At 45.3% G+C, this 25,320-nt stretch overlaps 1 protein-coding gene across 4 annotated transcripts in view; it reads left to right on the forward strand.

The window, feature by feature from the left end:
• The window catches only part of LOC126412339 (ankyrin repeat and death domain-containing protein 1A-like), a 692,368-nt gene that overhangs the window by 623,916 nt on the left and 43,132 nt on the right, over positions 1-25,320 (forward strand). For 2 of the 4 annotated variants that reach the window (XM_050081884.1, XM_050081882.1), the window contains exons 11-12: positions 10,683-10,778; positions 20,648-20,719. The exons of 1 other annotated variant lie outside the window; for it this stretch is intronic. In XM_050081884.1, coding sequence (XP_049937841.1) covers positions 10,683-10,778; positions 20,648-20,719 — 168 coding nt within the window. The remainder of the gene's footprint in view (positions 1-10,682; positions 10,779-20,647; positions 20,720-25,320) is intronic. One more of the 4 variants, XM_050081885.1, reaches the window with a different exon arrangement.

Consider the following 25,320-nt stretch of genomic DNA (forward strand, 5'->3'; position numbering starts at 1 on the left):
ATTGTGTCGATGTAATTTACGTGGGACCAACATGTTGGATGTCCATCCCATTTCTAATTATAGAATCTCTTAACAAACATTTGAAGTTCGCTGTATCGCTCGATCGGTAAACAGAAAATGACCTCGTTGCTCTCCAGACTTCATATCTAATGGTGGAAATTTAAGCAATAATTTGGAAATACTGACGATTCCCGAAAACATGAGATGCTGTAAACACTTGCTTTGCTGCGATAAATGTACACTACTGGCCATAAAAAATGCTACACCAAGAAGAAATGGAGATGATAAACGGGTATTCAGTGGACAAATATATTACACTAGAACTGACATGTGATTAGATTTTCACGCAATTTGGGTGCATAGATCATGAGAAATTAGTACCTAGAACAACCACCTCTGGCCGTAATAACGACCTTGATACGCCTGGGCATTGAGTCAAACAGAGCTTGGATGGCGTGTGCAAGTACAGCTGCCCATGCAGCTTCAACACGATACCACAGTTAATCAAGAGTAGTGACTGACTTATTGTGACGAGCCAGTTGCTCGGCCACCATTGACCAGACGTTTTCAATTCGTGAGAGATCTGGAAAATGTGCAAGCGAGGGCAGCAGTCGAACATTTTCTGTGTCCAGAAATGCCCGTAAAGGACCTGCAACATGGGGTCAGACATTATCCCGCTGAAATGTAGGTTTTCGCAGAGATCGAATGAAGGGTAGAGCCACGGGTCGTAACACATCTGAAATATAAAGTCCACTGTTCAAAGTGCCGTCAATGCAAACAAGGTGTGACCGAGACGTGTAACCAATGGCCCCCAATACCATCACGCCGGGTGATACGCCAATATGGCGATGACGAATACACGCTTCCAATGTGCGTTCACCGCGATGTCGCCAAACACGGATGCTACCATCATGATGCTGCAAACAGAACCTGGATTCATCCGAAAAAATGACGTTTTGCCTTTCGTGAACCCAGGTTCATCGTTGAGTACACCATCGCAGGCGCTCCTGTCTGTGATGCAGCGTCAAGAGTAACCGCAGCCATGGTCTCCGAGCTGATAGTCCATGCTGCTGCAAGCGTCGTCGAACTGTTCGTGCAGATGGTTGTTGTCTTGCAAACGTCCCTATCTGTTGACTCAGGGATCAAGACGTGGCTGCACGATCCGTTACAGCAAGCGGATAAGATGCCTGTCATCTCGACTGCTAATGATACGAGGCCGTTGGGATCCAGCACGGCGTTCCGTAATATCCTCCTGAACCCAACGGTTCCATATTATGCTAACTGTCATTGGATCTCGACCAACGCGAGCAGCAATGTCGTGATACGATAAACCGCAAGCGCGAAAGGCTACAATCCGGCCTTTATCAAAGTCGGAAACGTGATGGTAGGCATTTCTCCTCCTCACACGAGGCATCACAACAACGTTTCACCAGGCAACGCCGGTAAACTGCTGTTTGTGTATGAGAAATCGGTTGGAAACTTTCCTCATGTCAGCACGTTGTAGGTGTCGCCACCGGCGCCATCCTTGTGTGAATGCTCTGAAAAGCTAATCATTTGCATATCACAGCATGTTCTTCCTGTCGGTGAAATTCCGCTTATGTAGTACGACATCTTCGTGGTGTAGCAATTTCAATGGCTACTAGTGTAGATGATATTCAACGTGCAGATTTTCCTATAGAATCACTTTCCGACATGCTCAAGGTCAACATTTTGAGCACTTGAACGTCGTAATAATAACAATGCAACTCGTACGTACGAAACGTGTTTGCTTTTATTTGCTGCTGTATCACAGGCGCTTGAGCGAAATTCTCTCCTGAGAGGCCGTGACAGCGGTTTGCGGCGCTGTTATCTCGTTGTTATTTGATCTAGTTCCTCACTTAAGTCCTCTTTGAAGGATCTTTCCAGTGTGGCAGAAAAAAGTGTATGAATGCATTAGCCACTTCAGTATTGGTTACGTAATCCGGCAGCTACGGACGTTAAAATACACTCCTGGAAATTGAAATAAGAACACCGTGAATTCATTGACCCAGGAAGGGGAAACTTTATTGACACATTCCTGGGGTCAGATACATCACATGATCACACTGACAGAACCACAGGCACATAGACACAGGCAACAGAGCATGCACAATGTCGGCACTAGTACAGTGTATATCCACCTTTCGCAGCAATGCAGGCTGCTATTCTCCCATGGAGACGATCGTAGAGATGCTGGATGTAGTCCTGTGGAACGGCTTGCCATGCCATTTCCACCTGGCGCCTCAGTTGGACCAGCGTTCGTGCTGGACGTGCAGACCGCGTGAGACGACGCTTCATCCAGTCCCAAACATGCTCAATGGGGGACAGATTCGGAGATCTTGCTGGCCAGGGTAGTTGACTTACACCTTCTAGAGCACGTTGGGTGGCACGGGATACATGCGGACGTGCATTGTCCTGTTGGAACAGCAAGTTCCCTTGCCGGTCTAGGAATGGTAGAACGATGGGTTCGATGACGGTTTGGATGTACCGTGCACTATTCAGTGTCCCCTCGACGATCACCAGTGGTGTACGGCCAGTGTAGGAGATCGCTGCCCACACCATGATGCCGGGTGTTGGCCCTGTGTGCCTTGGTCGTATGCAGTCCTGATTGTGGCGCTCACCTGCACGGCGCCAAACACGCATACGACCATCATTGGCACCAAGGCAGAAGCGACTCTCATCGCTGAAGACGACACGTCTCCATTCGTCCCTCCATTCACGCCTGTCGCGACACCACTGGAGGCGGGCTGCACGATGTTGGGGCGTGAGCGGAAGACGGCCTAACGGTGTGCGGGACCGTAGCCCAGCTTCATGGAGACGGTTGCGAATGGTCCGCGCCGATACCCCAGGAGCAACAGTGTCCCTAATTTGCTGGGAAGTGGTGGTGCGGTCCCCTACGGCACTGCGTAGGATCCTACGGTCTTGGCGTGCATCCGTGCGTCGCTGGGGTCCGGTCCCAGGTCGACGGGCACGTGCACCTTCCGCCGACCACTGGCGACAACATCGATGTACTGTGGAGACCTCACGCCCCACGTGTTGAGCAATTCGGCGGTACGTCCACCCGGCCTCCCACATGCCCACTATACGCCCTCGCTCAAAGTCCGTCAACTGCACATACGGTTCACGTCCACGCTGTCGCGGCATGCTACCAGTGTTAAAGACTGCGATGGAGCTCCGTATGCCACGGCAAACTGGCTGACACTGACGGCGGCGGTGCACAAATGCTGCGCAGCTAGCGCCATTCGACGGCCAACACCACGGTTCCTGGTGTGTCCGCTGTGCCGTGCGTGTGATCATTGCTTGTACAGCCCTCTCGCAGTGTCCGGAGCAAGTATGGTGGGTCTGACACACCGGTGTCAATGTGTTCTTTTTTCCATTTCCAGGAGTGTATTTGCCTCTGTCAGAAATCTGCTACACTGTCTGCGCTAATTTCAGTCATCGATATATTTCTCGATGCAGATACATTTTGGTCGGCCTGTCATAGCTGTCTCACCGTGTATAAAACTGGCCTGATTCGCAATACGCTTACAAGTCTGGAAGGGAATATGATATATTTCTCAAAGCACGGCAGAACTACTCTTTAGAGAGGGTGCTGGAAATGGCTACCGTTAGCGTCAATGTACCATAGGACGTGATTCATCAAACATTGAGACACACGTAGAAGCTTCGCAGAACAGTGTGCTATTATCCCTCTTCCGATAGGAGAGGATCATCTGAGCTGCGTGACCCTTTAAAAATCGCAGCGAGGAGGATGAAACGATCTTGGAGGCAAGAAATTTCATTTACGTTTTCTGATGGACATTTTTCTCATCTCGTGAGCTAGTGCTAAGGCACCGCTAGCTTATGAGATGATGAAAGCCCCGTCAGTGCTAAGACAATATGTGCGGCCCTATTTTTTCTTCCATCTTGCTGAAAATATCCGTATAGAAGTTCATCTCATATCATATGGATCATAAATGTTTATAGCTTACATGGCGTCATCACGAACGCCGCAATCAGTTTTCGTCACATTTTCCTTTTTATCGATTTGTATGAGTCGAAGAAGGAATTAGCAGCATATACCCATTAGTGCTGGCCTCCGAAATATTTCACACATACTTACTGCCCTTATGTGGAAAATCTCAGGTGTAGTCTTGTATTATTGTGGAGAATCGTTTCTAAAACACTTGACCGTTTGAGAAAAAGCCAATTACGTCTAGATGTGTGGTAAATCATATTTCTAAGTCTAGCGCAGGAGAACACTATTGTCTGTGCTAATGAGATTATCGGCCAATCTTCACTGCCTGATTAAAAAAATAGGAAGGCTCCCAGAAGAAGGCCCACGTTAACGCAACCTCGTACGAGAGTGAGTCAAATGAAAATTTGTAATAACAAATTGAAACTTCGCACCGTTATCCTGCAAGTTGGTAAGCGTGCTACAAACACCGTGCAGAATGGCCTGTAGGTGGCAGCATAGTGTATATGCACACATACCGTCGCAGTATCAGTATAAAAATGGCCGCCCCACTTGCGACTTGCACCAGGGAAGAACAGCGTTCTCTTATTCGATTTTTGCGTTGTTAAGGTGTGAAACCTATTCAAATTCATCGACGACTGAGGGTTCAGTACGGTGATGCATGTTTTTCACAGCAGCAAGTCTACGAATGCAGTAGGAAGTTCAGAAATGGTGTGACTTCAGTGGAAGATGCTCCTCGTCCAGGTCAGGCACAACAAATTGTGACTCCACACAACTTTACAGCAGTTGAAGCCATAGTGAAGGAAAACCACCGAGTGACATTGAATGACATTGCAACATGTTTACAGATTAGTCATGGATGAGCACACCACATTGTGCATGATCTGCTCCAGTTTCACAAAGTGTCTGCAAGATGGGTGCCACGGCGGCTGACTCCTGAAATGAGAGAACGACGCATTGATGCTTGTGAAGAACTTCTTCGGCGCTTTGAACGAGAAGGTGATGGCTTCGATGCAAAAAGCGTTACTGGGGATGAAAAGTGGGTTCAGTTCCAACAACCGGAAACGAAGAGAGCGAGCAAGGAATGGCGCCATTCCTCATCACCAAAACTAAAGAAGTTTCGAACAGAACCATCAGCAGGGAAGGTTATGCTGACTCTCTTTTGGGACGAAAAAGGCGTCATTTTGGAGCATTACATGCCTAGAGGGACCACTGTCACCAGTGCATCATACACAGATCTACTAAAAAATCATCTGCGTCCTGCAATCAAATCAAAGCGACGTGGATTGCTGTCAGCAGGTGTCCTTTCGCAACATGACAGTGCAAGGCCCCACACTGCCCGTACAACAGTTGCAACAATCACAAACCTGCATTTTGAGTGTCTACCTCATCCACCATATTCACCAGCCAGGCCTTACCCCAAGTGATTTCCATATGTTTGGACCACTCAAAGACGCAATGAGAGGAAAGAAGCTCCGTTCTGATGAAGAGGTATACCACGTGTTGCATGAGTGGTTGCGCGGACTAGCAAAAGAATTTTTTTTTTCTAAAGGAATTTGTGCACTTTGTAAGCGCTGGAGGACTTGCACTGAGCGTGGGGGAGATTATGTTGAAAAGTGATACAGCTTTGTACAACTTCTGCACAAATAAATTTAAAAAAATATTTAAGGTTTTCATTTTACTCATCCTCGTACATGCATGCGCCATAGGCGGGTTTGTAAATGATTAGTGTTGCATTTGCCTGTGATATATAGAAAGAAAACCACAGTGTGTTAGTGTTGTTCGTGTTTACTGTTGCTACCAGACCTGATAGCGGGTACACTGAGGTGACAAAAGTCATGAGCTACTTCTTAATATCGTGCTGGACCTCCTTTTGCCCGTCGTAGAGCAGCAACGTAACGTGGCATCAACTCGACAAGTCGTTGTAAGTCACTTGCAGAAATATTGAGCTAAGCTGCTTCTATAGGCGCACATAAAAGTGTTTCGGATGAGAATTTTGTGGACGAATTGACCTTTCAGTTGTATCACGGAAATGTTCGATGTGATTCATGTTTGGCGATCTGTGCTGCCAAATCATCCGCTCCATTTGTCGAGAATGTTCTTCAAACCAATTGCCAACAACTATAGTCAGGTGACATGGCGCAATATCATCCATAAAAAGGCCATCTTTGTTTGGGGATATGACGTCTCGAATTGCTGCAAATGGTCTGCAAGTATCTGAACATAACAATTAGCAGTCAGTAATCGGTACAGTTGTACCACAGGACCCAGTCCACTCCATGTAAACACAGCATACAACAACATGGAGCCATCACCAGCTTGCGGAGTGCCTTGTTGACAAATGGCGTCCGTGGCGTCGTGGGGTCTGCGCCGCACTCGAACCTTACCATCATCTCTTACCAAACGAAATCGGGACTCATCTGACCAGGCCAAAGATATGCTCACGAGCCCAGCAGAGACACCTGTTGTTACCAAAGGCACTCGCATCGGTCGTCTGCTGCCATAAGACCAACAACTGATTTCGCTGCACTGTTCTAACGGATACGTTTGTCGTAAGTCCCACAATGCTGCGGCTGTTTCACGCAGTGTTGCTTGTCTGTTAGCACTGACAACTCTAAGCAAACTCTGGCGCTCTCGGTTTTTAAGTGTGAAGGCCGTCTGCCATTGCGTTATCCGTGGTACGAGGTAATCCCTGAAATGTGGTATTTTGGGCTAAGTCTTGACGCTGAAGATCTCGGATTGCTATTGATATCCGAAATGGAATGTCCCATGCGTTCAAAGTCTTTTAATTGTCGTTGTGCAATCATAATTACATCGTAAACCTTTTCGTATGAATCACTTGTGTGCAAATGACTGCTCCGCCAGTGCATTGCCCTTTCACACTGAAGAGCCAAAGAAACTGGTACACCTATCTAATACTGTGTAGGGGCCCGGAGAGAACACAGAAGTGCTGCAACACGACGTGGAATGGACTCGACTAATGTCTGAAGTAGTGCTGGAAGGAACTGACACCATGAATCCTGCAGGGCTGTTCAGAAATCCGTAAAGAGTACAAGGGGGAAGAGATCTCTTCTGAACAGCACGTTGCAAGGCATCCCAGATATGCTCAATAACGTTCTTGTCTGGGGAGTTTGGTGGCCAGTGGAAGTGTTTAAACTCAAAAGCGCGTTTCTGGTACTACTCGGTAGCAATTCTGGACGTGTATGGTGTCGCATTGTCCTGCTGGAATTGTCCAAGTCCGTCTGAAGGCACAAGAGCATGAATGGAAGCAACTGGTCTGACCGAATGCTTACGTATGTGTCACCTGTCAGAGTCGTAACTAGACGTATCAGGAGTCCCATATCACTGCAACTGCACACGCCCCACACCATTACTGAGCCTCCTTCAGCTTGAACAGTCCCCTGCTGACTCCCTACCCGTACACATCCATGCACTCGATACAATTTGAAACGAGACTCATCCGAACAGGCAACATGTTTCCAGTCATCAACAATACAATGTCACTGTTGACGGGGCCAGGCGAGGCGTAAAGCTCTGTATCGTGCTGTCATCGAGGATGCACTAGTGGCCCTTCGGCTCCAAAAGCCCATATCGATTATGTTTCGTTGAATGGCTCGCACGCTGATACTTGTTGATGGCCCAGCATTGAAATTTGCAGCAGTTTGCTGGAGGGTTGCAATTCTGTAACATTCAACAATTCTCTTCAGTCGTCGTTGGTCCCGTTCTTGCAGGATCTTTTTCCGGCCACATTGATGTCGGAGATTTGATGTTTTACCGGATTCCTAATATTCAAGGTACACTCGTGAAGTGGTCGTACGGGAAAATCCCCACTTCATTGTTACCTCGAAGATTCGCCGACTATAACACCACGTTCAAACTCACATAACTCTTGATAACCTGCCATTGTAGCAGAGGTAACCGATCTAACAACTGTGTCAGACATTTTTTGGCCTATACCAGTTTCTTTGGCGCTTCAGTGTATAGCTCGCTTATGCCGCCATCTGTATACATGAATGTCGCTATCTCACGACCTTTGACACATCAGTGTGTAACATGCACGAACAGAGTGAGACGTTCTGTGATCATTGCCGGATGGTCAAATTGTGGCTTATCCAAATTTGTGGCGTGTGAATGTGACTTGATACTGGCCTGCATAGGAATGTTAGAGCAGGCGTACTGTTGGTCAAGGTTCCGGACGACAACGTCTGACCACGACAAGGCACGAACCATGCGTTTTGCACCAAGTACCCTTCACATCTGCACCTTCCATCCGAGAACAAGTACTGGATTTCCCGCAATATTCCGTGCCAAGTACATCGTTTTCTCCCTTCACATCTGCACCTACCATCCGAGAACAAGTACTGGATTTCCCGCAATATTCCGTGCCAAGTACATCGTTTTCTCCCTTCACATCTGCACCTTCCATCCGAGAACAAGTACTGGATTTCCCGCAATATTCCGTGCCAAGTACATCGTTTTCTCCCTTCACATCTGCACCTACCATCCGAGAACAAGTACTGGATTTCCCGCAATATTCCGTGCCAAGTACATCCTTTTCTCCCTTCACATCTGCATCTACCACCCGAGAACAAGTACTGGATTTCCCGCAATATTCCGTGCCAAGTACATCGTTTTCTCCCTTCACATCTGCACCTTCCATCCGAGAACAAGTACTGGATTTCCCGCAACATATCGTGTCATCCCGCACCATTGGTTGGAGACCAGCAGCAGCCGTACCAGATAGTTATAGTTCCACGCGTGGGCCACCATTAACACTATAACACAAACGGCTACGTTTGCAGTGGTGCCGTCACTGGGAAACATAGACTGCTGATGGAAGGCGTCGCATTGTGTTCAGCAATGTACTTCCCACATTTTTCAAGTGTTTTGAAGATACGCAGTGGTGTTACTGGTGGCGTCAGGGCGTGGGGATTGTCTGATAACACATCAGGTCACGGTTGGTAATGATTGACGTACCTCTGACGTCACAAAGGTAAATCAGAGACATCCTGCGTCCTCATGTACTGCGTATGAAGCGACAGTATCATGATGCCGTTTTTCTACAGGACAATGCTCGTCTACTCACGGCGCGTGTCTCTATGAACCGTCTGCGTGACGCTGAGGTCCTTCCGTGGCCTGCAAAATCCCCTGATCTTTCCTCGACAGAAGATGTGTGGAACCAGATCGGACGCTACCTCCGTTCCAGTACCGCTATCCAAGGTCTCAACGACCAGTTACGACAGTTGCTGCCTCAGGAAAGGATACAATGACCTTGTGGCACCCTTCCCAACAGAATCAATGCATGCATCCAGGGCAAATGGGGAGGTCTCATACTGCAAAGTTCTTTATGAGTTTGACTTGATTTTGAAGTTATTGCAATAACATCAACTCCTAAAATTCTGTTTCGTGTCCTCCTCTCCTCTGCTTCACTTTTTTTGCCAGACAATGGAATATCAGTAGATTGCGGAAGGACGATGTCTTAACCACGCTGTCTTTATTGTTTATTTATTTCCTGTCACTTCATTAAAAAGTGGTCAGTCACTGCGAATTTTTTAGGTTGTTGTGATACTTACATCAGTACGCGCGGTACTACAACAGACTGTAGAACGTGCGCTGTCTTTTTAGGCTTGCAAGTAAGAGATCTCTGGTGTGCGTACTGTAAGACCTTCGGTACACACACCATCAGATAATTTGACTTGTCGCTCTAACGAAGTAGGCGAGTGTCAGCAATATGTCTCGTAGTCTTATCGTGGCGTGTTTATCTTCTGCCGTTAGGTCAGACGATAGAAATGCCACTTGCACGCTTAGAGTAGCAGATTGACGGTGACCAACTTTAAACAGAACTTGATTAATTTTCACACACATTTATTAAAATAATAAAAAGCATAAAAATAACTTAACTTGGTTCTGGATGCTATTTACAATTGACAATCCGAAGTTCCTTTGGTATTGGTACGTTAATCATATTCTCACATATCTCTGATACTTGACAAAGTGTCTACACATTTCTCTTCATGGCTGTGTACAGGAATATGGTAATATTATTAGGCGCAGATTGAAACTTGACTACAGACTAATGCAGGCTAATGCAGACTGACCAATCGGAGGTCTGTACACTCGTTATAATACCTCGAGCGTTCAGGTATCACTGCGCGGGTGTGATCCACGAGGAGAAAAGGTTCTACGTTAGCAGCAATCTCATTGGCTGCGTTACATATTAATACGCGGATCGGCGGAAGCAGAATTTGGTCCGTGTCTAAGACAGCGCCATCTCGTAGTGCGGAGACGGACGAGCGCTGCGCCTGCGCTGTTGTGATTAGCGGGCGCGCTCTATAGGGAAAGTTGTGTACGCGCTGACCTCACGGAACTACGTACACAACAAGGTCCCTATCTCTTACAGGTATAGTTCAATACGGTAGAACTTAGCGTTTCATTTGAGCATGGCGGGTCGTTGAAATATAATTTTCAATGCCGTCCAGAAATAAGCGGCGTACCCCAAAAAATACAGCGTTTACCTAATTTTGGAATTCGGTATTGTCAGATGTAAGAGGTCGTTGAAATAATCTTACTTACGAAGTCTTGGCGGATGCCGGGTACAGTGATTGCGCGCTCTGCTGATTGTACACTTTGCGTTACTGTGGGTCCGCGCCTTCAAGCCGTCGCCGCCCTTGACGGATCGCACAGTGAGCAGTGGACGTCTGTGTTGCAGGGTGGGAAGACGCCGCTGTATATCGCGGCGAGGGGCAGTTTCACCGCGATCGTCGACATGATCATCAAGACCGCCCGGCTCGACTACCCGGCCAACGTACGTATTGCACACTGCTCGCCGGCCGCTCTCTCAGGCCGTAGCGGAAACTTGCACTTCCGTCTCTCTTCTCGTAGGAACCTCTCTCGTCCAGCTAATTTCACACTTGACGTTTAGATCCCTTAGGCGGTTTCTTACTTTTGTGTTTCTCTCTGTATAGAAACTGAAACGGAACTGACATTTATGTACCGAGTCTCTCTCTAATACGTTGATCTGGTGCATGGATCTTTCTCCTACCTCCTTCTGTAGTTCCCAAGTTCAAACAAATAAAGTATACTCGTAATCACCAAGCTTAAAAATGCACGATAGGGAGATAGAGCTAGACCCACAGGCACCTGACTCCGGTCAATGCGGCGAAAGACATTTTCATTGATGATATTTGGCCAACAGTCTATGATCATCAGACAGTCCACCAGTGTTCTGAGTACTACACCCAAATATATTCGCCTGACGACATGAGGTCATATTATGCCGTTGATGGTTATGTGCCCCTGGGATGGATGCTTGAGGTTTGAAGGACAGTTTGGAGCTACTCGAGAGGGATAAGACCTGTCCTGACACTGGGCTTTACCCTAGCTCCTTCCATTTACTTAATAAATCGCAGTGACCGGAACACAACACAGCGCTATTGAAGCACTCATCACAACCATCACGAAGACATATTACGGTGGGAGAAGGAGACTCCGGCTCTGCACTTCGCCGCGACTCCTGACAACCCATAATTACATTGCCCAAAAGTAAAAAATTATTTTAGATTTTGCCTTCGCTTCATGAGTCAAATCTTACTACTTCTGATTTGAGAAAACCAACTGTGAAAAAGAAAAATGTTTCTGTTATACATAATTGCTGCAAATATTTTATTTGAATGGGTTGAGAGAAAACAATACATTTTAACTGCATATGCCAACAACCCTGAGAATCCGAATCACATTTTTGTATGACAGTTATTTTCTAGGGTTTCTGAACTGATGGATCAATGTTTAGTAGTTGGTTCGGTTGGAACAGAATTATATGGTGGCTTTATCAGGTCGCCTTCTTTTGGCTTGCCTCTTGCGAGTTAGCTCTGGAGCACCAGTATATTCAGACATGGCGCTATGACGCAATTCAGCTTTCGAACTAAGCTTTGAGAAGTCTATGAATAGTCTTCTGCCATGTGGATCATTATTTAGTCTCAAATATTTCACCAAGACCTTAACATCACAGCAACCAACAAAACTGTCTTCCTTCTCAAAAGAATCATTACCTACGATGATGTCTGTATTGTGAAACCCTGGCATCACTTTGGAGAAGATTCCATTACTGATGTTCTCACCCAAGAAGTTCTGTCTCCTCTTTCGCCAAATGAAGGTCTCGAATGAGATGAATCAGTTCTGCTTGACTCAATCTACGAGGTTTATTTTATTTATTCATTTATTTTGTCAAAATCAGATGCGCAGGATGTGAAAGGCTAGTCGGATTCATCTGCATCCACACCGCCTTCAGCTTCTGCATGAAGCTTATCATTCTGGGGTCGAGCGGAACTGGTAAATCAACTGAACATGGAATGGGTTGACTACCAGATGGAACGTAACAATACCGAACCCCTCCTCTCTTCTTCATAGACAATCCTGCCTTTACGCGTGGAGTCAAACAGAAGAAGTAATTATTTGTATCTTTGGAGGCTCCTGCCAGACTATAGGCACAAGGAAAGAGAAACATCCTTTTTTTTAAATTTCTCAGCAATTCTCGTGGTATAGCTGACCAAAAGTTGCTATGAATGTGAGGAGCCTGTTACTTGCCATGCTCCCCTATCTTCATACCAAAATAATGCTTGTAGGTCGTCTTTGAATGTGGCGTCAGACTGCGTTTCTGTGACGATCATGTTATTTCGCCACAAATGTAACAAACATATGCAGTGAAGTTACTCATTTTCGTGGCGTTTTAATTCAAAAAATTTTACATTGCAGAAGCACTCGAAACCGGTTACTCTACACTAATTACTAGGCAAATAATACGAAACTCTCAGTCACTGGAGCATTAATAACATTTTTAACCTGCAAACATCTGGCGAACGTTTTATTTTGTCATTTAACAGTTATGGTAACTCCAAAACCATAACCACCCACAAACTAAAATTTTACAGTGGAAAAGAATGACAAGTCATTTTAACTTCAAAACAAAAGGTAATCTGTCATGGTGATTTTTGAATTTAACAGATGGAAATACGTAAGAGTAGGCTATCTTTGAGCCTGAAACATTTTCATTATTGAGAAGTGTGGCCAAATTGTTTCGGTTCGAACTAATGACAAGGTCTTATCGATCATGTTCTTCCAAAATGTACATTAAGTGTACAAGTCAAAGAGTTTAAGTCTCAAATTTTGATTGTTACAGTGAAGTAAACCTTGACCATCAGTATAGAATCCACAGTTAGCAGTAGCTAACAAATATGGTTTATGATATAGATAGTGGATCGTTTCTGGACCAGTAGAAATAATATCTTTTTATTCAATGTGTTTTTCACAATGCCCGAGTCATTTAACTGATTAGTTCTTAATTTAATGTTTAATGGTGTGTAGCCTACCATCAGTCGCACTGATTTAGTGATGGCAGCGAAGTGTAAAGCAGGAAAATCGCTGATCATTCTTTCTGGATTGCCGCAAGCAGTTTTCTCTACATCCCACTCTTCAAGTGGTTTTTTTATTGCGCTATATTTCTTTCATATTGGTCAGTAATGTTTAAAATTAAGTTTCTCTGTCGAATGAGTGAATATGTATTCACAAGGAGGGAGAGAAAGTCGTCAAATGATGGTCTTCCGTATTTCCACACCTCCCTTCTGCCATTTAGCTGGCTGGTGTTAAGCGTGAAACACACCGGCATGGTTTTCGGTAGGTGGACCGTACCTGCATTAAGGAAACAAAGAAAGGCAAATACAGCTGCAGAAAGACTTCGGCATCAGTTCAACTAATCATTTGACGGCTTCAATTGTGCTTTATCTTTATAATCCATCAACAAGAAAAGAATACTTTTGTCAATGACTCTTGAGCCAGTGGAAAGTAGGCATCTAATAATTACTACCAATTTTCCGGTAGATACCATCCGACCCGATACATCGTATTCTGTTTTTCTCTCACGTTTTGATGACGGACCATGCAAAAAAAGCGTTAGTGAAACATTTTACAGACAAGTGTACTGCTGCTATTAGCGACCCAAAGCGGTGACAAGGACCTGCTCTATTATTCATCTAAGAGTCACAGACCTCTTGCGACGCTTGATGCAACAAGTTAAGCTAAAATACACACACAGTTCGCTTGCTAGGCATAATGCCGGAAGATGTTTGTCGTACCTAATACGACGATAATGAAAGCAACTGAAGGAAGAAATACACTCCTGGAAATTAAAATAAGAACACCGTGAATTCATTGTCCCAGGAAGTGGAAACTTTATTGACACATTCCTGGGGACAGATACATCACATGATCACACTGACAGAACCACAGGCACATAGACACAGGCAACAGAGCATGCACAATGGCGGCACTAGTACAGTGTATATCCACCTTTCGCAGCAATGCAGGCTGCTATTCTCCCATGGAGACGATCGTAGAGATGCTGGATGTAGTCCTGTGGAACGGCTTGCCATGCCATTTCCACCTGGCGCCTCAGTTGGACCAGCGTTCGTGCTGGACGTGCAGACCGCGTGAGACGACGCTTCATGCAGTCCCAAACATGCTCAACGGGGGACAGATCCGGAGATCTTGCTGGCCAGGGTAGTTGACTTACACCTTCTAGAGCACGTTGGGTGGCACGGGATACATGCGGACGTGCATTGTCCTGTTGGAACAGCAAGTTCCCTTGCCGGTCTAGGAATGGTAGAACGATGGGTGCGATGACGGTTTGGATGTACCGTGCACTATTCAGTGTCCCCTCGACGATCACCAGTGGTGTACGGCCAGTGTAGGAGATCGCTCCCCACACCATGATGCCGGGTGTTGGCCCTGTGTGCCTCGGTCGTGTGCAGTCCTGATTGTGGCGCTCACCTGCACGGCGCCAAACACGCATACGACCATCATTGGCACCAAGGCAGAAGCGACTCTCATCGCTGAAGACGACACGTCTCCATTCGTCCCTCCATTCACGCCTGTCGCGACACCACTGGAGGCGGGCTGCACGATGTTGGGGCGTGAGCGGAAGACGGCCTAACGGTGTGCAGGACCGTAGCCCAGCTTCATGGAGACGGTTGCGAATGGTCCTCGCCGATACCCCAGGAGCAATAGTGTCCCTAATTTGCTGGGAAGTGGCGGTGCGGTCCCCTACGGCACTGCGTAGGATCCTACGGTCTTGGCGTGCATCCGTGCGTCGCTGCGGTCCGGTCCCAGGTCGACGGGCACGTGCACCTTCCGCTGACCACTGGCGACAACATCGATGTACTGTGGAGACCTCACGCCCCACGTGTTGAGCAATTCGGCGGTACGTCCACCCGGCCTCCCGCATGCCCACTATACGCCCTCGCTCAAAGTCCGTCAACTGCACATACGGTTCACGTCCACGCTGTCGCGGCATGCTACCAGTGTTAAAGACTGCGATGGAGCTCCGTATGCCACGGCAAACTGGCTGACACTGACGGCGGCGGTGCACAAATGCTGCGCAGCTAGCGCCATTCGACGGCCAACACCGCGGTTCCTGGTGTGTCCGCTGTGCCGTGCGTGTGATCATTGCTTGTACAGCCCTCTCGCAGTGTCCGGAGCAAGTATGGTGGGTGTGACACACCGGTGTCAATGTGTTCTTTTTTCCATTTCCAGGAGTGTATGTGTCCCGAGAGCTGAGTACTAATGAAAGTAGTACGACGAGAACCGCACGAACAAAACCTTCGTGATAAAGCATCTGCAACAAAATATGGTATAAACTTCGTAAATGTGAGCACGATGTTTTGACTCCTAACTTTGTTACTTGGTTGGACGAAACTATACATTTTGAGCAGCCATGAAAGGTTGCAGTTCAGACTGTTTCCTTGCACCTGCGAAGCAGAAGTGTCTGCTGTGGACCGAGCACCGTTTTGCATCGTCCACTGGCCAATGTCTCCGCTGGGCCATGGAGAGTCAATGGCAACAAGATACTCGGTGAGGAAACGATTCCATCGATACAGAAGACAGCTCGTTTAAAATCAAGGCTGATAATACAAAATGTTGCTTGAAATGGTGTACAACCCGAAAAACCACTATTTATGTTTATGGTTAGCCTACCATGAGCCAGAACTAAAGTTTTTCTTTTTGTCAGGGAGGGCTTTCCATCGTATTTGGTGGGTGTTTATTTTAGTTTTCTAATTAGACGTTATGATAATGACCAACTCCTTCCTCTAGTCTAGTTACGAGCAGTGAATGTTAGTGTAGTGTTTAGCACGTGTTCTGTTATTGTCGTGGTCTCCAGTTCGAAGACCGGTTTTTAATTCAATTCTCCATATTGGGGAATCTTTTGCACATCCCGCCCCCTTTGCATCACCACTGCAACCTGTATCCTTTTGAACATGCTTCCTGTACTAAAATCATTATCTTTCTCTATAAAGTTCTTAACCCCCGCCCCTTCCACTTTTTTTCGTTACCAAACTGACTATTCAGTGACACCTCAGGATGTGTTCTATCAACTGATCCCATCTTTTACTCAAGTTTTGCCACACGTTTCTTTCTCTCCGCAATTCGATTTAGAACCTCTTCATTAGTTAATCTATCTACTCATGTCATTTTCAGCGTTCTTCCATAGGCCACAAAAGCTTATATTCTCCACTTGGCTGAACTGTTTACTGTCCACGTCCGCTGTCCACGAGCCTCCATAATAGACTTCCTAAAACTTAAATTCATATTCCATATCTGTTTCTCAAAAATCCTTTTCTTTCTATTGCCAGTCAAGTTTTAAACATTATCTAATCCGAAAATCGTTAGTTTCCTGTCCAAATACCAAGACCATCTCCTGCTTTTAGTATCTCAACTCTAACTTCATATTCTCAGTATAGTCTCGTTTAATTCGACTACATTCCGCTTTGTTTTGATATTTATGCTAAAGCACCTTTTGAAAACTGTATCCAACCATTTCACTAGATGTTCTAGTGAATTTCAAAGATAACAGAATAATTGGAAAACTTTAACTTTTTTTCTTGAACTCTATCACTCTCCAAATTTCTTCTTGGTTTTCTTTACTGTTTGCTCAGTATATGATGTTCCAGGAGGAATGGTAAGTATTGAGGGATATCACAAGAACAATCATTCAAAGCACAAAAGCCTACTAAACACGGACTGCAGCATGCGTGCCTTGTTCAGTGGAAGAGATTTCGTCTACAGTAGCGAAGATGAACAACTGTTCGTAGCTCTTAGGACATACAATTTAGATCCTACGTTTACTCGAATTTCTTTTCTTATTTTGGTCCATACAACCTACTGATGGCAGTTGTCGCTGAAACTGCTGATTTTCGATTATATCAGCCTTTTTCCACGCCAGTTTAACCTGGTTGTTAAAACCGCTCAGTTTAACCACTATTTGAAATAACCGATTGTCGGCTTTTTATTCCTATTATTTCCTGTAATAAATCTAGAAATCGAACAAACACAAACGTTTTCACTTGCTCAGTTTCAAGATACGTAGAATCAGGATATTAAAGCAAATAAGGAATTAAAAGAAAGCTTACACCGTCCAGGGTTCGCTGCTTTCCTCTGAAAGTGATAAGATGTTGAATAATGCCAAAAAAATCACCTACTTATTGTAATTTCTGTTTAAACTCTGCTAAATACTTATGTTGCTGTCTCGGATCGTACCATTGTTACGGCATTACGAATAGCGAGTGCGAAAGGGTGAAAACTGAAATGGTGAATTCTGTGAAATTTAAAATTTTCCTGGCGAACTAAATATTCAAAAAGATTTCGGACTTCCATCCACGATATTTCGACTGGATAACTGCCAGCCATCCTCAGGTGAGCCATCGAAGACTGACGAAGACGCCCTCCGTTCCGCAATATATAGTGTGCAGCGAGTATTCCGCGCATGCGTCAAAATCATATTGACAGACGAACCACACCGCCCGCCAGCAGGGACCTCGCTGGTGGAAGCTAACGACGACCGGCTGCAAGCCTGAAATCTTTTTGAATATTTAGTTCGCCGGAAAATTTTAAATTTCACATCAGACGCCTTTACGGGGAGGAGATGGCCTCAAATGTAAGAAGTTTTGACAAACTACGTGGTAAGAGAGCTAAGCTTTTGTGTTCTTTGACCTTTTTATTGAGATGTCGGGACCATGGCATAATACCAAAATTTTCCAGAGTGACGCATTTTATTAAACTGCCACTGCACAGAAGATAACGGAAAGGCCAGTCACGCTATTGTTAAAGAGAGGATTTGCCACACAAGACGAAGATTGGATGTCATTTCAGAAGAATTGTTCCACCTGCATCTGAAGATTGCAGCACATCTGTCTACTGTATCATGGGACTGGTTTGATGGAGTGACTTCCGCCAAATTTGAGTGGGTACACAAGGATGCAAGTTCTCAGCAGTCGTCGCCACAGGGGATTACTGCACGACGTTCCGTTGTTAACTTCACGGACAAGAATTCGGACGACGAGACGCTGTCGGTATTAAGTAAGGGTTTGAATTTTGCACCTACACCTAGAGCACCACCTTTGATAAGTTTTGTGAGTGGTGTTGAAGAAGCCGTACGACGCCTTCCTATGGAAACTGCAGAAGAAGTAAGGAGGGAAACTTGCCGTGCTCTTCTGAAAGCTCCTCCTCAACACAGTAACATAACCTCCACAGAAAGGGCTGCACTGCAAAATTTTCGAGAAGATCCGGACGTTGAGGTACTGAAGGCCGATAAAGGCACTTTACTGTACTGTTACCTCGCAGTTTGTATGTGGATAAGTGATTCTGCCTACAGGAAGACTGATAACGATCCTACAGGACGTGTGCAACGGAAGACATCTACACTCTTGAATTCTTCCTCGTTGCCTCCAGAGACGATCAAGCGCTTAAGACCTCATGGCAGCATACCTCCAAGACTGTATGGCCTTCCGAAGGTACATAAAGACGGACTACCCTTACGGCCAATAGCGAGCAATATTGGGGCACCACTTATGATTTAGCCAAACATCTTGCATCCTTGCTGAGGCCATTTGTGGGCGAATGTCCACATCACATACGAAACTCGGCCGATTTTATCAACAGACTGGGGGCTCTCCGCCTAAGTAATTCTGATCTTTTGGTTAGTTTTGACGTGGTGTCTCTTTTCACAAAGGTACCCCTCGCAGACTCCTTGGCACTGATTGGCAATACGTTTCAGATGGGAACCACTTCTTTCTTTCGCCACGCTCTCTCCTCAACATATTTTATGTTCAACCAAGAATATTTTGAACAGATTGACGGCGTCGCCATGGGTAGCCCTTTGTCTACCTTGGTGGCCAACCTTTTTATGGAGGATTTTGAGGAGAGAGCACTTGAATCAGAAGCCCTCAAACCAACTGTTTTTTGGAGGCACGTGGATGACACTTTCGTAGTGTGGCCCCATGGAGAAGACAAATTAATGGAGTTTTTAGATCCCCTCAACTCCATTGATGAGAACATTCTGTTTACAATGGAATTAGAGAGAAATGGTTGCCTCCCTTTCTTGGATGTGCTAGTTAGACGGAAGAGTGATGGCTCTCTGAGGCATTCAGTTTATCGAAAGCCCACACATGCTGATTTGTATTTAAATTCGTCCAGCTGCCATCACCCATCGCATACAATGAGTGTACTTAAAACACAGAGCTCATGTAGTGTCAGATGCAGATAGCTTGCCTGAAGAGCTTGCCCACCTGAAGAGGGTTTTCAAAGAGAATGGATATTCTGCCCGGCAAATTAGCAAGAGAAAGAAGAGAGCACGCCTACTAAATCTTTAGCTTTTCTTCCCTTTGTTGGCAACATTTCCTTCAAAATTGCAAGAATCCTCCACGGTTTCGAAGTGAAAGTGATTTTCCGTCCACCATCGAAGATTTCCGACCTGCTGGGATCAGTGAAAGACGATCTGGTATTGCGGAAGGCGGGAATTCATCAAATACCTCGTCAGTGTGGCGTGTCATATACAGGACAAACATTGCGAACAGTGGAAGAACGTTGCACTGAACATCAACGCTGTACTCGCCTTTTGCAACCTAGCATGTCTGCAATTGCTGAGCATTGCGTTTCCACTGGACACTCAATGGAGTATGACAAGACAACAATTTTGGCCACAGCAACATCCTTTTGGGACTCCGTTATAAAAGAATCAGTGGAAATTCGCATGACAGACAATCTTATGAACTGTGACAATGGCTACCAGCTAGATAATGCGTGGAACCCTGTCATCTCTAAGATCTGCTCCAGACGAAGACGTCAGAGTACTCCGATGGCCGCGGTAATTGACAACGGCGAAGACAACTGAGTTCTGCAGTTCCATCAGCGAGGGCGCTGCTGGCGGGAGGTGTGGTTCGTCTGTCAATATGATTTTGACACATGCGCGGAATACTCGCTGCACGCTATATATAGCGGAACGGAGGGCGTCTTCGTCAGTCTTCGATGGCTCACCTGAGGATGACTGGCAGCTGTCCAGTCGAAATATAGTGGATGTAAGCCCGAAATCTTTTTGAATTTGACGAACTCTGTTTTTCGTATTAATTTGTAGGTTTTTAAAAGCTACAGGCAGAAAAAGGCCTACAACAGATCAGCTACTTTCTATTTTTATTATATAATATGGACGAATTGTTGTTGGTTTTTGATTTATTACTGTTTTGTTATTTACTCTTTTATTATTTCATAGAAATGACAGAAAATCATTCACCTTTTAAAACAGATAACGTATTGTACTTCATTGCTATGTCACTACTTAAAAAATATTTCCAGACTAGAGTTGGTGCCATTCTGCAATACAACGGATGTCCGGCGCCGACAGCGAGAGACCACCAAATGAAACAGGTGGGGGCACGTCTTGTATACAGCTCGTACACCTGTACCTTGCCCACGACACACGGCAACAGGTGCATTATTGTCTCAGCAATACTGTACCAACTCTTATGGGATGTCTTTGGTGCTCGCTTCCGTCTGCATTGTTATTTAAAATAGCACTGATTGCTTTTCCCAATTTCTACTACAACTCAATATTTCAAACCACTGCAAACTTTACAAATAAAAATTACTCCATTTTAAAAAAGATTGATTTAAAAATGAAAAATGTTTGCACTGCTGCTATGGCTAAGTGATATTTCGGTTTTTACTCGTTTATTAGCAAAAAATTACAAAATACGGTTATAACCGAGACCAAACAAATACCGAAAAATTGAGGATATCCAGAACTAAAACAACAGTATTGGTTTTAACAGATCGGTTTGTCCCATAGCTAATACTACATCTTAGCCCTTAAGGTTCCTATTTCAGCCCACGTTTACAATACTTTTTATTTCGATTGGTCGCTCCTGCCAGATCCCTGAATGCTTAAAATTTCTCAGGGGATACACTGTGTACAGAAATAATGTCATCAGCGATAGCCTATAGCCCTGTCTCACTCCTTTCTCAATTACGGTCCCCTTTTATCATCCTATCTGCACTGTGGTTCAGGCACAAGTTGTAGGTAAGGTTTCGTTTCTCGTACTTGTCCATTCTACATTCAGAATTTGAAAGTTATTCCATCTAACATTATCAAATTGTTTACAGATGCAGTAGATCTGAATTTTACATGCTTCTGTCTATCTTCTTGAATAATCTCTAGTGTTTGCACAGCCTCCCGTCTTCCAACATTTCTCCAGAACCCAAACCGATCTTCCCTGAAATCAACTGCTGCGTATTTCCATACTTCTGTAGGTAATTCCTGACAGTTTTTCACAACCATGACATATTAAAACTGTTGGACAGAAATAATAGCAGCCAATAGTGAACGACACAGAAATATCGTACATACGTAATAGAGATGAAATAGTATACTTATAATGAAAAATGATACAGATTTCAACACGTGGTGGAAAGCAGGTTCAAATGGTTCAAATGGCTCTGAGCACTATGGGACTGAACTGCTGTGGTCATAAGTCCCCTAGAACTTAGAACTACTTAAACCTAACTAACCTACGGACATCACACACATCCATGCCCGAGGCAGGATTCGAACCTGCGACCGTAGCGGTCGTGCGGTTCCAGACTGTAGCGCCTTTAACCGCTCGGCCACTCCGGCCGGCGGAAAGCAGGACAACGGCCATAAATAATGTTAGACACAGGTCAGATTCACAACATAAAAGACGCTATCGGACTGTTAGTAAGGGACATGCCTTCCTCGAGCTCTAACGCTCATTTTGCATCTGTTATGCATGCAGGCGACCAAACTGTTGAGGAGTCCCTGGGGGATTCTCGCCCACCCCTCTCCCAAAGCGGTTTTTAGTACTTGCACGTTTCAGGGAGGCGGTGTTCTTTGGTAAACAGTTCTGCCAAGAGCATCCTAAGAATTCCCTATAGGGTTAACGTCTGAGAAGTACGCAGGCCATTCCAATCGTTCAATTCCTTCACTTTCCACTGTGTCTGACACCTCAGCGATAGTGTCTGCGCTGGCGTTGTCGGCCATTAACAGAAAGTCAGGACCTACTGCACCCACAACATGATCCAGAATAATCTCCCTGCAATACCAGTGCGCTGTATCGGTACCTTGCGAAAAAGATGCAGCCGTATTCGGCCATTGTGCATAATGCAATGACGATCATGAGTATTCTGTATTATGTAACGTGTTCACCTGTCTGTCCACACTAGCTGGTGGCCAGAATCACAAGTCGCAGTGAAACAGGACTCGTCGGAGAACATCATTCTGGATGGGTCCGCGCCGGTAGCTGAGTGGTCAGTGTGACGGATTGCGGTCCTACGGTCCCGGGTTCGATTCCCGGCTGGATCGGAGATTTTCACCGCTCAGGGACTGGGTGATGTGCTGTCTTTATCATCGTTTTATCTCCATCCGGCGCGCTAGTCGCCCAGTGTGGCATCGAAGACCTGCACCAAGGCAGCCGGACGGGCCCCGCAAGGGTCCTCCCGGCCAATGACGCCAAACGCTCATTTTCATTTATATCACTCTGGATCTCCGTTGTTCACACCAGCCAGTACGTTCGCGACACCAGCAAACTGCTACTCGACCATGCCAAGTATTTAACAACCTTCCGAGCATACAAACGTACCTGATTTAATAGCCGTGAAATACCGGTTGATCAAAAAGTCAGTATAAATTTAAAAACTGAATAAATCACGGAATAATATAGATAGACAGGTACAAATTGACACACATGCTTGGAATGATATGGGGTTTTATTAGGACCTAAAAAATACAAAAGTTCAAAAAATGTTCGACAGATGGCGCTTCATCTGAGCAGAATAGCAATAATTAGCATAACAAAGTAAGACAAAGCAAACATGATGTTCTTTACAGGAAATGCTCAATATATCCACCATCATTCCTCAACAACAGCTATAGTCGAGGAATAATGTTGTGAACAGCACTGTAAAGCATGTCCGGAGTTATGGTGAGGCATTGGCGTCGGATGTTGTTTTTCAGCATCCCTAGAGATCTCGGTCGATCACGATACACTTGCTACTTCAGGTAACCCCAAAGCCAATAATCGCACGGACTGAGGTCTGGGGATCTGGGAGGCCAAGCATGATGAATGTGGTGGCTGAGCACACGATCATCAGCAAACGACACGCGCAAGAGATCTTTCATGCGTCCAGCAATAAGGGGTGGTTCTAATAACACCCCATGTCATTCCAAGCATGTGTGTGGATGTTTACCTCTCTATCTACATTATTCCGCGGTTTATTAAGTTTTCATATTTATACTGTCTTTTTGATCACCCGGTAGTTCTAGCAGAGATACGTGCTCCGCTAGCACTTGCCGGGTCTGTCTATGAGTGAGATATCTGCTTCATTTCTTCACTAGTGCTACGTATGGATCCTCTTGCAGTGTGGCGGTCCGTTTGCTACCACTGACATCCTTCCACGTAATATTTACAGCTTCAGCGGTCTTTTTTTAGTCGCAAGATGTCACTTTTGGACACTTCCATTACTTGGCCATAGTAATCCCACTTTGACTGTCTTCTAGCTGTCCAACTGCACTTACACGGTCGTGAGCACTCAGATGTCTTGCAGATATGTCGTACCATGCGGAATGTCGCACTAGTCAGTTCCACAACCTTCGTCAAATGTCGCACTGCGTCATATGTCGAATCCATACGAGCTTACGTTCAAAGGCTTCGCTGCATTTCAGTCCCGCCCGCTACATTTCCTTTTACTATCATTGGTCAGGTGTGAACCGTGGATTTACTTTCAAAACCTTTTATTAAGAAAAAAAAAATGGTTCAAATGTCTCTGATCAGTATGCGACTTAACTGCTGAGGTCATCAGTCCCCTAGAACTTAGAACTACTTAAACCTAATTAACCTAAGGACATCACACACATCCATGCCCGAAGCAGGATTCGAACCTGCGACCGGAGTGGTCGCGCGGTTCCAGACTGTAGAGCTTAGAACCGTTCGTCCACTCCGGTCGGCTTCTCTTAAGAATTTACTGTATTTACTAGCGATTCATCATGAACATTAACACATTTAATCACACTACGTGGGCGTGGAAGTAGTTGCCAGTGGGTAACTGATGAACACAAATTAAATTTCTTTCAACAAATGGAAATTTTATTCCTAAAAGCCCCTTTTTTTAACAGATTTAAAATTATATTCAGAATGCACCGTCTAAATATCAAGTTACAATTTATTCAGAGGCACAAAGAACAATATTAACAGTATGAGCTTTCGGGCTGAGACCTTTGCCACTTGACTCGGCGCCGGCCGGAGTGGCCGAGCGAATAAAGGCGCTACAGTCTGGAACTGCACGACCGCTACGGTCGCAGGTTCGAATCCTGCCTCGGGCATGGATGTGTGTGATGTCCTTAGGTTAGTTAGGTTTGAGTAGTTCTAAGTTCTAGGGGACTTATGACCACAGCAGTTGAGTCCCATAGCGCTCAGAGCCATTTGAACCACTTGACTCGGCCGTAGTCACGACCGCTCACAACAACCTCTGAAAGACTACACTGGTGCAAATCTGCAACACACCAGACTACTTTGAACTAAAAATTTTAACAACTCACACAAGCACATAAACTATGCACCCCGTATGAGGGATGGAAATGGTACAAAACACTAACATTAAAAAAATTAACTTGCCACCGAAGGTGCAACTTGATTAAAAGAAAAACTCTTACGGTGGAAGGGTGGCAACTTTATATAATAAAATGACCGTTTAAAAAAAAAACCATGAAATGCAGTCTTACATAAAAAATACAAACATGCTCTACATTACACATATACCGCCTCTTAAGATGATAGGCAAGATAAAAACGTATTTCAGGAATTTGGCCGTTACCCTTCAAAGAATAAATTCGTTAACACCGAATCCGACAAACATTACAGAGGCAGCTATTAACGTACGGCAGACCGACAGACAGACACTAACTGCCTAACAAATTCGGACGAGAGACAGACGAGCAAGCTGGGGACGAGAGACTG

The sequence above is a fragment of the Schistocerca serialis genome, chromosome 7, assembly GCF_023864345.2.
Source record: "Schistocerca serialis cubense isolate TAMUIC-IGC-003099 chromosome 7, iqSchSeri2.2, whole genome shotgun sequence".
NCBI classification, from domain to species: Eukaryota; Metazoa; Arthropoda; class Insecta; order Orthoptera; family Acrididae; genus Schistocerca; species Schistocerca serialis.